General features: G+C 42.2%; 1 protein-coding gene across 3 annotated transcripts in view; it reads left to right on the plus strand.

Annotated features, from left to right (window-relative positions):
• JARID2 (jumonji, AT rich interactive domain 2) overlaps positions 1-15,304 on the plus strand; it is a 328,805-nt gene that overhangs the window by 256,494 nt on the left and 57,007 nt on the right. For all 3 annotated transcript variants that reach the window (XM_011967920.1, XM_011967921.1, XM_011967922.1), the window contains one exon: positions 527-703. In XM_011967920.1, the coding sequence (XP_011823310.1) occupies positions 527-703 (177 nt within the window). The remainder of the gene's footprint in view (positions 1-526; positions 704-15,304) is intronic.

The following is a 15,304-nucleotide window of genomic DNA, read 5'->3' on the forward strand; positions in this document are numbered from 1 at the left end:
TTTGTATTTTTTAGTAGAGACGGGGTTTCACCGTGTTAGCCAGGATGGTCTCGATCTCCTGACCTCATGATCCGCCCGTCTAGGCCTCCCAAAGTGCTGGGATTACAGGTTTGAGCCACCGTGCCCGGCCAATTTTTTTTTTCTTTTTTTTTTAAAGTCTATTAATTTAGAGTAATCTCCTTCCTCAGCCGTGGGTAGGTGTTTTTATTTTATTATTTTTTTGTTCCATCCTTGGAGGTGTTTTTTTTTTTTTTCTCAAGAGATATTCAGATGCGATTTTTAAAATCCTGATTTGTTCTGTTTTGCATCTTCTTCCTGCTGGGGGATTTTGCTTGAAATACATTCAAAAGGCGCAGATGATCTTGGGAATATTTGAAAAATAAATTTAAAATGGCAGTAGAGATCAGTTGCTTTGTTTTTTCTCCTCAGTTTTGAGGCTTTAGGTTTAGTCTTCATTGTGGTATTCCTTCCCGAAAGGGTGAGGGTCAAGGCCTGTGTTTATGAGCTATTTTTCTTATGTCACCAGGTTCTCCTGCGCTGCCCAACAGCATGGTGTATTTCGGAAGCTCTCAGGATGAGGAGGAAGTCGAGGAGGAAGATGATGAGACAGAAGACGTCAAAACAGCCACCAACAATGCTTCATCTTCATGCCAGTCGACCCCCAGGAAAGGAAAAACCCACAAACATGTTCACAACGGGCATGGTAGGTCCACCGTTGAACTTGGATAACAAAAAATCTAAAGTGCCTGGTGAGAGCTGGAAGAGAGCCTCTGCTGGGAAGAGATGAGGTGAAGGCAAAGCTCGTTCTGGGTGCTTCTCCAGGGCCAGATACTTCATGGGCAAAGGGATTATTAGTATAGTTTAGTGTAGTCCAGGGTGTTCTAGGTGAGCGCAGATACTCTGATGTTGTGGAGATGATGGTAAATTTTATAAGAACTGCAGATGAACAGGAATCAGAACAGGAAAAGACCATATCTACATGGGGATGGTCAAGATTTGGTGAAACAATACCTGTGCCCCCCTTTAATTACTAACGTGATTTTGGCAGGTAGCTATGGTGTAGGAAGAAAACTATCATTCCTCCTATGGAATTGCACATCCATTCTGAAGTGGACTAATTTTCCCCTTGCGTGTATAGTGTGGAGGAGGAGGAGGAGGAGAAAAGGCAGGAGCAAAAGCTTGGGTATCACAGCGAGGAAACTCGTCTTATATGAATAAGTTGGCTATAGAAAGCGCCTAGTGGTTTTTCTTTCTTTCTTCTTCTTTTTTTTTTTTTTTTTTTGAGATGGAATCTCACTCTGTCGCCCAGGCTGGAGCACAGTGGCACGATCTCAGCTCACTGCAAGCTCCACCTCCTGGGTTCATGCCATTCTCCTGCCTCAGCCTCCCGAGTAGCTGGGACTACAGGCACCCGCCACCACGTCCAGCTCATTTTTTGTATTTTTAGTAGAGACGGGTTTCACCGTGTTAGCTAGGATGGTCTCAATCTCCTGATCTCGTGATCCACCCACCTCAGCCTCCCAAAGTGCTGGGATTACAGGCGTGAGCCACCGTGCCCAGCCACCTAGTGGTTTTTCAATAGAGAAGTGACCTAAATGGAGTTGTGCCCCGAAAACATAAAGCTGGCATCGGTGATGAGGACTTCTTAAAGGGAGATAACTTGAAGAAGGGGAAATGCACAGTGAGGTTGTAATTGTAGGCAATTCCCTGACCAAAGTAACAAGGGTTACTAAACATCGGTTGTCCAGTAGACATTGGAGGATGTAGAATAGGTATAAAAATGAGTGATTTCAGAGGCAGCACAGTGGTAGCCCTGAACTAATTGGAATTGCACTGAGTTGGGGAATAAGTGTAAGAAAAGAGGAAAGAAGCTGGGCATGGTGGCCAGCACTTTGGGAGGCCGAGGCAGGTGGGTCACGAGGTCAAGAGATCAAGACCATCCTGTCCAACATGGTGAAACCCCGTCTCTACTAAAAATACAAAAAATTAGCTGGGCATGGTGGCACGCACCTCTGGAACTCGAGAGGCTGAGGCACGAGAACTGCTTGAATCTAGGAGGCAGAGGTTGCAGTGAACCGAGATTGTGCCACTGCACTCCTGCCTGGGCAACAGAGTGAGACTGTCTCAAAAAAGAAAAGGAAAGAAAGAAAGAGGAGGGAAGCAAAGAGAGTGGGAGTCAGGAGGTATGGCTGTTTTCTGTTGCCCTTCTATCAGCTACTCCACTAGACTTATTTTACTTAGGACCCACTGAGACCCTGTAAGATAGAGAAGCCTTGCCTACAAATGGCAGAAAATCAGTGCTGTCTGTAAGTGATGGAGGCAAAGGAATGCTGCTCATTTTTCTCCTTGGTGCCTGTGCACTGAACCGTCATTTGCCTTCTGGATTCACTGGGAAGTAGAGGCTCAGGACAAGCACAGCTTAGACGTGATTGAAATCTCTGTCTAGCTTTCATTATTGTTGGGCCTTTCCACTCTGTCCACTTAACAATTGTTCATCTGGCTTGCCTCTTGCTTTTGATTGTGTTTAGGTAACACGTATGCATAGTAGAGGGTGCGACGTCTTTTTAAGGACTTGTGATTTAATTGGGGAGATGGAGTAAATACAAAATGTAACCACATTTTAACCTTGTGGGAAAAGGTTGTTACTTGCAGCTGTAGTCATCAGGGCATCGGGATGGTTGGAAGAGACCTGCATATGTACATTGGAATACAGGTATTAGTGTACAGATGTAATTTCTAAGGAGGAAGAATACCGCAAACAGAGTGATGCAGAATATTGCCTGTACTTGGGACTGTTGCCTGTTGTTCCACTAGTGTGGACGTCTACTCTTTGGTGACCTGGAAAGACCCAGTTGAATTTATCTGACGTCTTGATCAGTTGAGTTAATCCCATGTATACTAGTACAGTTGCACTGGGGTCCCTAACTCCTTTATTTTCCAGAGTGTTTGGGCTTGATGTAGAGACATGGGATTCACATGCTGATTTTTCTCATGGATTCAGTTTTTAATGTTAATAATCATCATCTGCATGGATCTTAGTTATGTGCAGGGGCAGTGACTATCTGGGAGCACATTACATGGAGTGTATGAAGAAGGGGATAGAATGAGGGTGACAGGATAGGCTGAGCTCTCACCTAAAGGAGGGCATAATGATTCTACGTTGACCACTGTCATTGCCACTAGGAGTCAAGGAAAGTGTAACTATCTGTAGATACATATCTGTATGCATTTACACAGATAAACTTCTGAGTTTCAAAAATCTTAGGAGATTCTACTTTTCCATTTTTTATTAAAAAAATTTTTTTTAATACTTGTTAATTCAGATATTTCCAGAAACATTGTTGGGATGTTTTTGTCCCCGAATGAATTTTGATGTAGGATAGTGTGTATCCTGGCTGCAGGTTGGGAGGACTAGGTGGAATGAGTGATCTTGGGTAAGCAATGACACACCCACCTCCTACTGCCTTTTCTGAGTTGTGTCCTTGCCCACCCTCCTGATTCTCTTCCTCCCTGTCTCTTCTGTCGTCCGTTCTTTTACAATAGAGTCACAGCATCAGATAGAGGAGCTGCAGGAAGCATACCCAGACCAGCTGGGTTTAGGCAGGGGACTAACTGTACTGAAACTTATAAACCTTTCTGTGCTTCCTTTTCTGAGACTTGTAGATAACCAAACTGAAAGGCCCTTCTCACATCCCTGAGCAGCTGGCTTATAGCTTTAGTTAGATTGACATCATCTGTGATTAGCCCCGCCCCCAACCTCCAAGCTTCTACCATTTTGATTATGTTGTATTTGAGTTGTGAATGGGTTTTCTTTGATTTCAACCCAGCAGAGTCCCAGAACTACCATCTTGGGAGAATCCATGAGGCTGTGCAATCTGTTTGCCTTCATCTAAACTTCAGGGGAAGTTTGATGGGGGAATTCTTATAGGCCCAAGAGACCTGTATTTAGATCTGTCCAGACTGCAGTCCTTCCTGCTGTCCCATTCTGTTGTCCGAAGTCCCCAGCCATTTCCCTGTTCAGTCTTGTTAGGCCTGCCGGTTCCTGGAGCAGGCACTCACTTCCTGGCATGTCTCTGCCATTTAGTTCACTGCTCTTCAGCAGCATCGTAGGAAAGTTTTAATCCTAGTCTGAGGTTTTCTTTTTATTGCTACCCCTGGGCATATTTTAGATCTTAACCTGGTCAGAAAAATTCCATTTCCTATGGGGTGTTCAAAAGACCAAGCAAGTCAAAGAGACACAAGCATGAAACCAACCCTGCTAGAATTTTGCCTACAGAATTTGTGAGTTTTTAGCAAGTCTGAATACCTGTAAGTGTTAGGAAAGATTTCATGTTTACATGTTCTCGAAATTGCTGTATTTGTAGAGGATTTGGAGAGAGCGCAAACTCATTTTATTGTGATAAGTGCTGAAACATAATCATAGAATCTTTGCCATATTAACAATGGTGAATGATATTAACCATTTATGGAGTTACCTTTTCTGTCCTAAATCAAATAAGATTAACTTCTGTGTAAATGAGAAAAATGTAAGCCGCTGTGCTTACCTAAGCGTTCTGGAAGATAGCACAGATGAACACGGCAATAGGATCTACCCACAAGGAGCTAATGGGATATGATGTCTCCTGGCACATCTGTCAGAAATGTCGGAAGACAATCAGGTCTATCCGTGTGTTTCTCCTGATGAAATAGGTTTCGGTGTCTCATTCTTGTCATTCCCTGTCACTTGGTGATGCTACCTGGGTGACTTGTATCCCTTGTCTTGTGTGTGTGCGCCGCTCCCCCCCAGCCCTTGTGTCCTGCCACCCAACTCACACCCATATACCAAGGTCCTTAAGGTGGGGTGGTGTGGGGCAGGGGCTGTTGGCTGTAAGCAGCTTAGATACTCCAGTGATCGTTGGGGCTCCATTAAGAAAGACATTTTGTAGTTTCTGTGTATGTTTATGGGTTTTGTGTATTTGTTGTCCCTTTGTAGGCATCTGAGTACCAAGTCTTTTGTGAAGTCGTATGAAAAGAAAAAATCCCCACAAGCCACTACCTGGGATATAGGTCTCTGCGGAGTCCTTCCTGCTGTTGCCACATGGCTTGAATGGCCTTGGAAGGCAAAGAGTAACAATCCGCAGGATGTCAGTGATTCCTTCTGACGCCAGTGGAGGGAATGGAATAAAGCCAGCTTAGTAATATACAGGCCCCTTGGAATGCTCCTCCGATTTCAGATGACCCAGGGGAACATGCTGGTTTCATGAAACCAAAGTCAGCTTTGAAGAAAGCTAATGTCAGCCTCAGGTTCAGGCAGTATTGTAGAAAAACACTGAGCTCTCCGTAGCTGGCTAGCTGTGCTGCCTTCCCCAGTCTGTTTTACATCCGCTGTTATATTAAGATGGATGACAAGGAAACAAACTGACGTCAGTTTATTAAAGGAAACACTTGTGACGTTGGGAGTAATCCCTCAGGCAAGAGGTACTAATTGAACGTAAGAGTATTTCTGAAGTTATTGTTTTCAACAGCAGAGAAGGAAATTATTGATCATCTCATCCAAAATTGATAAAAACCAAAGTGTAGCATTCTTTCAAAATTAAACATTCTCAGCTGTGGAATATTCTCATGCCCAACATTGCTACTTCCTCAGCCATTTCTAGATAATGCTGTGTTGCTCAGTATGCATATTTGTTGTTATTTTTGTCTGTTCATTTCCTAGGAATGTCTTTGCCACCATTGAACAGTCATCAGGAACTTAGTTGCATGCCTGTTTTTAGCTACTTGTTTTGTTAGCTGTGTGTTCTTGGGCAAGGCATTTACTTAGCTTCTTTGATTCTTAATTTCTACTTCTGTGAAATCAGCATGATAGAGTAGATTAGCATTCATGTGTCCATTCATTGATTCATTTATATCCCAGCATAAGGAAACAATGAAGCTGTATCATGGGCAACAGTAGAGCCATTCAGATCTCTAATGGTGGATGCCAGCCATTGTCATATGTTCAAGGAAAATGACATTTCCAAGATCACTATTCAGCTGGGTGAAGGTTCCCATCTAAAATTTCGTCCCTGTAATCCATTCTTCTTTCCCTGAGATAATAGTGACTTGTCCAGATTAAAATATTTATATTCCATCCTGTCTTCAACCCCATTCACATTGCTGTCTATACTTTGTCTTCATTCTCTTATAACCCTTAGGAAAACTGGTGTACTGTTGCATCCTCCAATCAGAGGTTGAGTTGTTGAAAGTCATTACCAATCCCAGTCGACACCAGTGGTTTACACAAGAATCCTCCAAGTGGTCAGACTGCTGGGATCACCTAGAGCGTTGTTTTCATGTGTAATAAATACAGACCAAATTTTGGCAACAGTTCCCATGGCAGCTAAAAGTTCTTTTCTGCAGAAGTTCACTGAGGTCCATGTCTCTGTAAGTTTAGAGCAGAATTCCTAGAAATTTCTTATAATGAGATTTCATTATGGGTATCCGTCAGTCATCAAAGGGAGTATCTATTTAAATGTGACATAAGATAAAATGAAACACATCTTCCTACAGAGGGTTCCTCGCAATAAAAAGGCAATCAGGCCCCAGTGCCTTGCAAATATAATCAAGCTTGGAGCTCTGCAGGTGCTGTCGGAAAAGAGGTTAGCAATTTTCTGAACCTGAAAAAGGCATCTTCTGAAGAGACAGAGGAAAGAGACTCAGACAGAGGAAAGAGTCCTGGAGAGCACCACATCTCAGGCCACATCAGGTGCTGTGGAACTGCCAGGGAGGCCCAGATCCTGGCTCAGCCCTGGAACTAGCATTTTCTCTTGCATAATTGCCTACCACCTGTTCTTCAACATAAACCCACTAGCCCCACATTGTGCCACCAGACAAGGCACCTGAGCCAGACTGTGCTGTACCTGTGACCTCAGGAAGCTGTGATGCTCTGCCCTTACCCCTGTTCCCTGATTTTTGAGTGCTCTTGGTGAATAGAAGCACAACATAAGGTGTGCTTTAGATGAAAATAAGTTCTCTGGCTGCATGGAAAGAACAGTTTGGATATAGTTAAGAAGGTGAGCTCAGTCTTCCTTCCTCACACCTCAGTTATACTCCCTCATTTTTAGAAAACATTAACATGTAGAGGCAGATGATCTTCATGTCCTTTTGGTTCCTGACTTGGGTGAAGAAGGCGCAGGTGTGAAAATAGGTTTTCTAGCAGGAAGAACCAGGGTGAGGGCATCATGACTGTGTATTCAAGCAGCTGCTCAGAATTGTTGAATCTTTCACAAGAGAAAGGGGAGAGCAAGCTGGTTTTTTGGTGATTCTCCATTACAGGGTATTTCTCTTATCAGATTTGTGCTTTTCCCTATTCTATATGCTCGAGCTGTTGAGGCGTGTCAGGAAATCTAGCAACATCTGTATCCTCCCCAGAGGGATCACCCCTGCTGAAATGTGGAGAAATAAACACACAGAAAACAAAGTGTGGAAAACTGGTGCTTTACTACCGAGGCGAATTTGGCCAAAATTTTAATTAGGCCACATTTCAAGGAGAACAGCTTTATTTCAACTGCTAGCTAAAGAACCTAGAACCCAGACTGCCAGGGGTGTCCTGTTTCATCTTGTTTCTCCACAATCAGAGGAGGAGGGTGGCTCCGGGCATGGAGCCAGGACATCTGGCCTCGTGGCAGAGGTGGCAGGAGAGGACACACACACCATCCACAGTGTCCTGCCATCAGCTTCCACATGGGCCTGAGGCCGTACTCCTCTTCCTTGGAGCAGGAGTCCTGATGCCAGTAGTTTCCTGCAAGAGCCTGCTGTCCCCAGGCAGATGTTTTGTTTTGCAAACATTACACAGGACTCTAATGTGCTCATTTATAATCCACTGAACATCCTAATGGAAATGGATTTGTTTATTAAAATACATAATCTGAAATGATTTGGACAGCATCACATGAGCTTTTAACCTTGGGTTAGCACTCAAGGGTTACAATAACAATGCTTCCAGCAACTTCTATTTCAATAGCACATCAGAGTTTCAAAATACTCGTACATATACGGAATCTCAAATGATTCTAAAAATAGAGCCCTTAGGTAATGACTGTTTGGAAACCAAACAACACAATCAAAACGCTGCTTTGTGGCTATTTATATTACAAGTTGATATTTGAAACGCCTGGATTTTTCTTAAGCTCTCATAATTGGTTATTTTTTCCAGGGGGTAAGTGAGGTAGACTAGAAGAATTAATAAATGCCTTTGGAATGAATTTGCCTTGGCTTTTCTCAGTCCTTTGTGGAGGAGACCTTGGTGAAGGCTTGTTGCTAAATCAGCTGCATATATATTTTTTAAATGCTTTTTATTACTTAAAAAAATGGAAGGAAGAAGAGTGGCTATTGTTTCTTTCGTGCACATCTTTTTCTGAAGTGGGATATTTCTCAGAAGACTTTTTAAACAACATGTCATTGGCCTCCCAGCTGGAATGATTTAATTGCTTTTAGATTCACACCGGGGGCATGTTGTGTAAGGGCCAAAAAGCAATCATTTGGACGAGTTTATCACATTTCTGCTCTGTGGTTGCCTCTGAGGGGCATCGAGCCCTCTCTTTGTCTGGGGTGGTTTGGGGGTCGTCGTACATCAGGGTCAGGAGCTCGCCATAGCCCTGCTATGTTCAGTGGGGACAGAAACTCCCTAACAGACAAATGCTTTTTTTTTCCCCCCACCCCCCAATCGCAGTTCTCATGTGATATCCTTTTTACCTCTTTTTAACCTCTGGTAGCTCCATTTTTCCTGTTGAGGCAAGTGACTATTCCAAAAGGTTGGAATATGGAATGTGAGTTTTTTTTGTTTTGTTTTGTTTTTAGAGCAGTAATGCGTGTGGAAACCAATTATGCAATGTATGTTTCTAACCACCCTCTTTACACATTTAGGGCACTGTTCCTTAGAGGCCATTTGGTAGAATGGTTCAGAGCATCATGATTCCAGCACTGACACACTTGTGCCTGCAACCTTAGAATGTTTCTGTTTTAGTTTTCTTATCTCTAAAGAAGAGATGATAGGTTTTGGTAAGAACTAAGTGAATTGATATATGTTACAACAGTTAATGTTGGAAACTGCCGTGTTGCATATTATTAACGTAATGTGATTGAAAAGATCTGGTGCTGGGAACAACCTTATAATTGCTAAGAAAACCCGAGAAAGTTTATGTATCTCATATGCCTGGGACACGATAAGGACTGTCAAAGAGTCAGCTATTACCCTTGAGTGTTGTGACTTTATCAACCTCACCAGAACTGTGTTGTGAGCTGTTTCTGTGTAGAAGGTCTTGGTAATTCCTGTGTCAGGATTATCATTCTTTCTCTGTTTCTTCTTGCTTTGCTAAAGTATTTATTCCACTGGCCACGTAGGGCCTTAGGGGGATATAGGTACACCCTTCGGGACAGCTGGCCCGTGCCCCATGAGTTCAGTGTTGGGGGATGCATAGCCCTGCCTTTGTAATTCTTTCTGTGACAGGCAGCTAGAAGATGGTGTACCTGATGGTGGAAGAGAAGCTCCTGGCTCTGATACCTCTTTCTAGCCTTGTGTCTGGCTGGTTATTTAGCCTCTTTAAGCTTTAGTTTTCCTCCTTTGTAAAATTGTATTATTAATACCTGACTCAAAATGCTGCTTGGTGTTGTCGGGGAGAATATGTGAGGGTGGGGACACTACTCTTAGGTATGGATGCAGATACAGAGGGCTGACTGTGTTTAGTTTTTTTCGTGCTAATGTTTTTACTTTGAAAAAGACCAAGTTGCCTATGACTTGTATAATCAATTGTGTCAATGGGATGCATTCTGATCTAACTGCATGTGCATATTCAAGGGTGTTTCTCTCTCAGTGTGTAGTAAACAGTCACAGATTCCTTCCTCAAATCCAAAGGTGAGCCAGAATTCTTATCACTGACTTCAGATGTGGTTGGCCTGTTATAAATCCTGATTTTTGGAATTTAAGTGTTTTGTTTTTGTTTTGAGACGGAGTCTGGCTCTTGTCACCCAGGCTGAAGTGCAGTGGTGTGATCTCAGCTTATTGCAATCTCCGCCTCCCGGGTTCAAGCGATTCTCCTGCCTCAGCCTCCTGAGTAGCTGGGATTACAAGTGCCCACCACCACGCCCGGCTAATTTTTGTACTTTTAGTAGAGAGGGGGTTTTTACCACGTTGGCCAGGTGGCTCTCCCGAGCTCAGGTGATCCGCCTGCCTCCGCCTCCCAAAGTGTTGAAATTACAGGCATGAGCCACCGTGCCTGGCCGGATTTAGGGTTTTATGAAACCCAAAACTGCGGAAACATTTTATTCGTTTGTTCTTTAGGCGTTAACGCTGTCCTTTTCTGAGTGTAACCTGCAGTTCTGTGCTCTTTCCTTGATTCTTGCCAGTGATAAAGCATGAGACCCTTGCAGACCAACTGCCCATTGCCCCATAAGGCCATTTGTCCGGATGTTCCTCCCTTGCCATTAACACTAACATTTTAGAGCGGCTGATGCCCACACAGGCCGTGGGGCTAGTAATCATCAGGTCTGCCGTCCTTTCCTCAGTGCCTTTTGGGGCCAAGAGGGCCAAGAAGCCATTTTTCAATGACAAAAACCATTCATCCTGATTTATGGTCTTTCTGTTGTCCTGACCTTTATATTCTCATAAAGATCTTATGGCCTTTTAATCTTTAGTGTCGTTTGTTAGCAGGAATGTATGTAAGAAATTTGCGTAAAGGGCAGTTATATCCAAGTGTGTTATTTTATCACTGCTCATAATGCATTCACACTTGTAGATCATGAGGAGAGTGGCAACCAAGTGGTAATTGGTGAGAAAAATAGTACAGAATTTAAGTTCTTCTGTAGAAAAGGAAGAAGATGTGATTGGCTTTGAACCTTCTATTTCCAGGTTTCTGTTATAATTGTGATCAAAGTGAAAGAGATTTCATTGTGTGAACGTTCCAGAAGGGTTTTACAAAGCCTGTAAACCAGTAGAATTTGCTTATGATACTGGAGTTTCGGAGTACAGAGCCAGCTGAAGGCTCCGTCTCTTGCATCCCAGGTTGACGTTTGCTCCCTGTGCGAGTGAGCTGCTGGCTGGAGGCAAGGTGATAATGGGGCTTTTGCTCACCTAAGCTGTGTTCTTGCAGCTTTCCCTAGTTTTCCGCGGATGCTGTAGCTAAGTTAGTGCGCTGTTTTGGCCCAGGGCAAACCGGGTTACAGCACTCACACATGCTACATTAAAATCCATTTGAACTGTTGGCACAGGTTGGCAGACATTCCATTGTTTTCAGACAATAGTGACTCAAAGTTGAACTGGCTCCAGGGAGCAAGTGTGGCTTTTGTACAGTAACAGGGATTTAATGCCAGCCAATTGATGGAGTCTGTGTCTTGCCCAAGTAAGGGATGCCTTGTAATGACATGAAGCGTACATTTAAATATCTGGCTTGAGATCAGAAACTTGCGGTGGATCTCTCTTCCCTTGCTTAACACATTTCTTCTTTATTTACAGTGACTCTCTCTCTCTCTCTCTTTTTTTCCCCTTTCATTTGTTTTGGGGTGTGGACAGGAAGAAGGTATTTTAATTTGGGGGTTAATTCGGTCCCATCTTCAGGGTCTTCTGTTCATTCTTTTCCTTTGTTGCCTTGCTAGCAGATGTTTCAGCTGACTTTCTGTAATGGTCCTTGTCTAGATTTTTCTCTTTCAAGGAGGTTAGGCCTTCCGAACTGTATTATTTTAGCTCATACATTGCATAATCCCAGGATATCTTATAACTTTTGCTGGATGCCAAGTAAGGACTCCTGTTTCATACACATCTAATAATCTAATAATACACATCAGGATTCCCTCTTGTGTTTGGATGAGGTGCCTTTATTAGCATGGGTAATTGGCAAGATAGGGGCATCTGGTTCTGGGTGGCACTTGCAGACAGGTAAAAGTAGAAAGGCCAGCTTTGTCAGCTTTCTCTAAAAATTTTTTTTTTTCCCGTGTGGATCTTTGCCATTGCAGCAAGAGCTTTCGAAAAGATCATCCTTCTTATATTTGCATAACTCCTTTCTCTGAAGAACGCAAAGCACTTATATACTTTATTCAAAATACTTCAGCAAGTCCTGGAGGGCGAATAAGAGGAAGCAGCCAGCTGGTCTATAGTTCAGGGAATTGAGGCCCAAATGGGGTTGGTGAGCAGAACTAGAAATCAAAATCAAGAGTGTGCCTGGAGTGAGGGTATTAAAAACCTTGCGTTCAGTTTTTCAGACCTTCCTTGAGGGTCTCTTCAGGAAATTTGTGTCAGCTTCTAAATATGCGAACAAAGCTTTTGGGGAAGTTGTTTAGGACAAGCTCCCTGGAGGTATAGATGTGAATTCCCCTAGGAAAGTGTAGCTCTCCACCTTTCAAATTGTTACAGGATTGCTGTTAAATATGTTTCTAAAGTAACTTCTTTTGCCCATATCTTTTTCATCCCTCACTGGGAGCAAATCTTACCTTCTCAGGGATGAGGTGACTCTAAATCAAAATAACAGCCTTTGGATTTAAAGATTTTGCCTGCCGTGGTATGAAAACACTTTTCTATAGGCCGTTTAACTTTCAGAGTATGTGTATACAAATCAATATATTTGTCTGTGTTCATTAATGTAAAGCTATTTGTATCTGAGCACAATACAATTTCCTAATATGGTTCACAGTGATGAATGCTTTTTTTCTCTCCTTAAAGAAACTAGTCCAATTATTTCTTTTAATTGGGGACGGTGTGTGGAGGACTTCTATACATCGAACTTTCTGTCTTTTTCTCTCTTATGTTCACAGGGTTTAATCTTTCCCTGTGAGAGTGAATATTTTTTTCCTTTCCTCTTCTCTCCCTTTCTCGAATCTTACAAATTAAGACAAAAGATAATTACTTGGAGGAGTAAAACTGGCAGGTTCCCACGACACTTAAAATTAATGAGCTGTTGAGTACAAAATATACCTTGTCTTTGGCTCTGTCGGTGTTGCCCAGTCCTCCCCCTGCCCCCTTTACCTCCCGTTTAACACATGGTTTGACTTTCTGGCTTTGTTTGCCATTTGGGCATATTGCTGCTCTAAAACAGCGTGATGGTTACAAAAAGTGGGTTTACTTGAAAACGTTCTCTTTGTTTGCAAATCAAAGTTAATTTGATTCAGTTTTTAATTTCTGTATGTTCGAAAACTCTTCTGTTTCCAGATATCTTATAAAAATATTGTTTAGTAGAGTACCTTGCTGAAGTCCTCAGCGCAGCCAGTTTGGTTCATTGTGTAACTTTCACCTGCTTCCCTCACCCCTCCGGTTCCCCTTTCCTAAAATCCTAGTACTCACTGCTTTGCTGTCCATAGTATTTTCCTGAGCAGTAGGTTTTGTGACCTCAAAATAACAACCAAAGAGTTGTGCATCTGGTTTCAGGTACGGATACTGCAAAGAAGGATCTGGTTTTTTCAGATCAGAAAGATACTGCTGGCTAACCACTGTTACACTCTGGGACTGTCTGTGAAAGTCCCAGCTTATCAACTGGCCTTGCCCTGCCAAGTGATGTATCACTGTAATGAAAAATAATCATTGTCCAAAACCAAAAACTTATTAAGAGTTACATTATTTGACCTTTTTGTTAATCTCGTTAATGTCTTACTAAGTAGGGTACAGCCATATTATGATTGCTTCTGTATTCATCTTTTGAGTGTTGCAGTACATAGTTTGGTTGATGTATATGAAGAAAATCAGCTTGGGATAGACATGTATGTACATGGGAAACGGCCTTCATAGATGATTTCAGTACTTGATAGGATAGCAGGCTCTACAAGTGGTAGTTTCCTACAGGTCATTTCCTCTGGGAATCTGTACCTTTATCAGTGAACTTTTCATACTGTTAGATGAATATCCATTGGTTTGTCTTTTTCTTTGAATGAACCTTTAACCCATGCGCTATTTTCTAGCATAGCCTGTGTTGTTCATTTGAAAATAATGGTTCACTGAGTTCTTGTTAGCATCTTTGGTAATGAACAAGGGTACATCGTCAAAGAATCTCTGTCAAACTCATGATGGCAGATACTGGTTTTCTGAAGTTCTAATTTTTGCCTGAAAGCATGAATTCTGTCATTGGCAGCAATGACTATTAGTTACTTGCCTTGAATAGACAGGCTTGCTTTGTTCGTTTTTGGAAAAACCTAGTAACTAAGTAAAAACTACAAATAACGAAGTCCGAAGAACTATATTGCGTTGGTCCTTCTTGAAGTAAAAATAACATCCTATGAAAAAAAGGGGCTAGCCCAAAAACGTATACAGTCACACAAGTGCTTTTCCCTAGAGATGATCATTGTATTTCTGTATATAGGAGAAGTGCTTTATGTGTAAGAGCATTTTGTCACACAAGGTATATGTGCTCAGGGACCATGATTCAGTCATACTCACTGTTTGTATGACTTTATCAAGGTCATTCTTAAGTGAAACTGGCTCTCTTTTTTGACTGCTACTAATCCATGGTAGCAGGGATGAAATGCATATTAGATTAGTGTACAGTAGTTTACCATTGCCTTTGTTTATGCTAAGGTACCGGTGATTTCACCTGTATTTAAAAAATATATTTTGTTGAGATATAATTCACACATCATAGAATATACCCATTAAATGTACTGTAGCATGTATCAGTACTTGATTTCCTTTTTATGGCTAATACTTCATTGTCTAGATATACCACTTTATGCTTATCTAAATAAGTATCATGTGGATCTTCGGGGATTTCCCCCAATTTTTAACAATTAGTAATAATTCTGCTATGAATATTTGTGTACAAGTTTTTATGTGGACATATTTTTTATTTCCCTTGTGTACATTCCTGGAAATGGAATTGGTGGGTCGTATGGGAACTCCTATGTTTCTCCTTTTGAGGAACTATCTGAAAAGGAGAAACCATTCTGCATTTCTACCAGTAGTGTGGGAGGGTTACAGTGTCTCTACATCCTTGCAATCAGTCGTCATTATCCATCTTTACGGTATGATAATCATCCTAGTCGATATAAAGTGGTGTATCTCATTGTAGTTTTGATTTACATTTCCGTTATAGTTAGCCTACCTTTTTTCGTGCCTTCAGTGAAGATGTCTCCCCACTGTAAAGGCAAATAATGTCTTTGTATTATTGTGAAATAGTTTCGACCCTAGCAGATCTCCTGCAAGGGTTTCTAGGTCCACTTAAAGGGTCTGTAAATCTCCGTTGAAATCCACTGATCTGGCCACGTGTCACTGGTGGAAGACCGGGAGGTGTGTTCAGTGTTGTTCTCCTTTGAGATCCACTGATCTGGCCACACGTCACAGGTGGAAAACCGGGAGGTGTGTTCAGTGTTGTTC

Source organism: Mandrillus leucophaeus, unplaced genomic scaffold (assembly GCF_000951045.1).
Source record: "Mandrillus leucophaeus isolate KB7577 unplaced genomic scaffold, Mleu.le_1.0 Scaffold82, whole genome shotgun sequence".
Taxonomy (NCBI): domain Eukaryota; kingdom Metazoa; phylum Chordata; class Mammalia; order Primates; family Cercopithecidae; genus Mandrillus; species Mandrillus leucophaeus.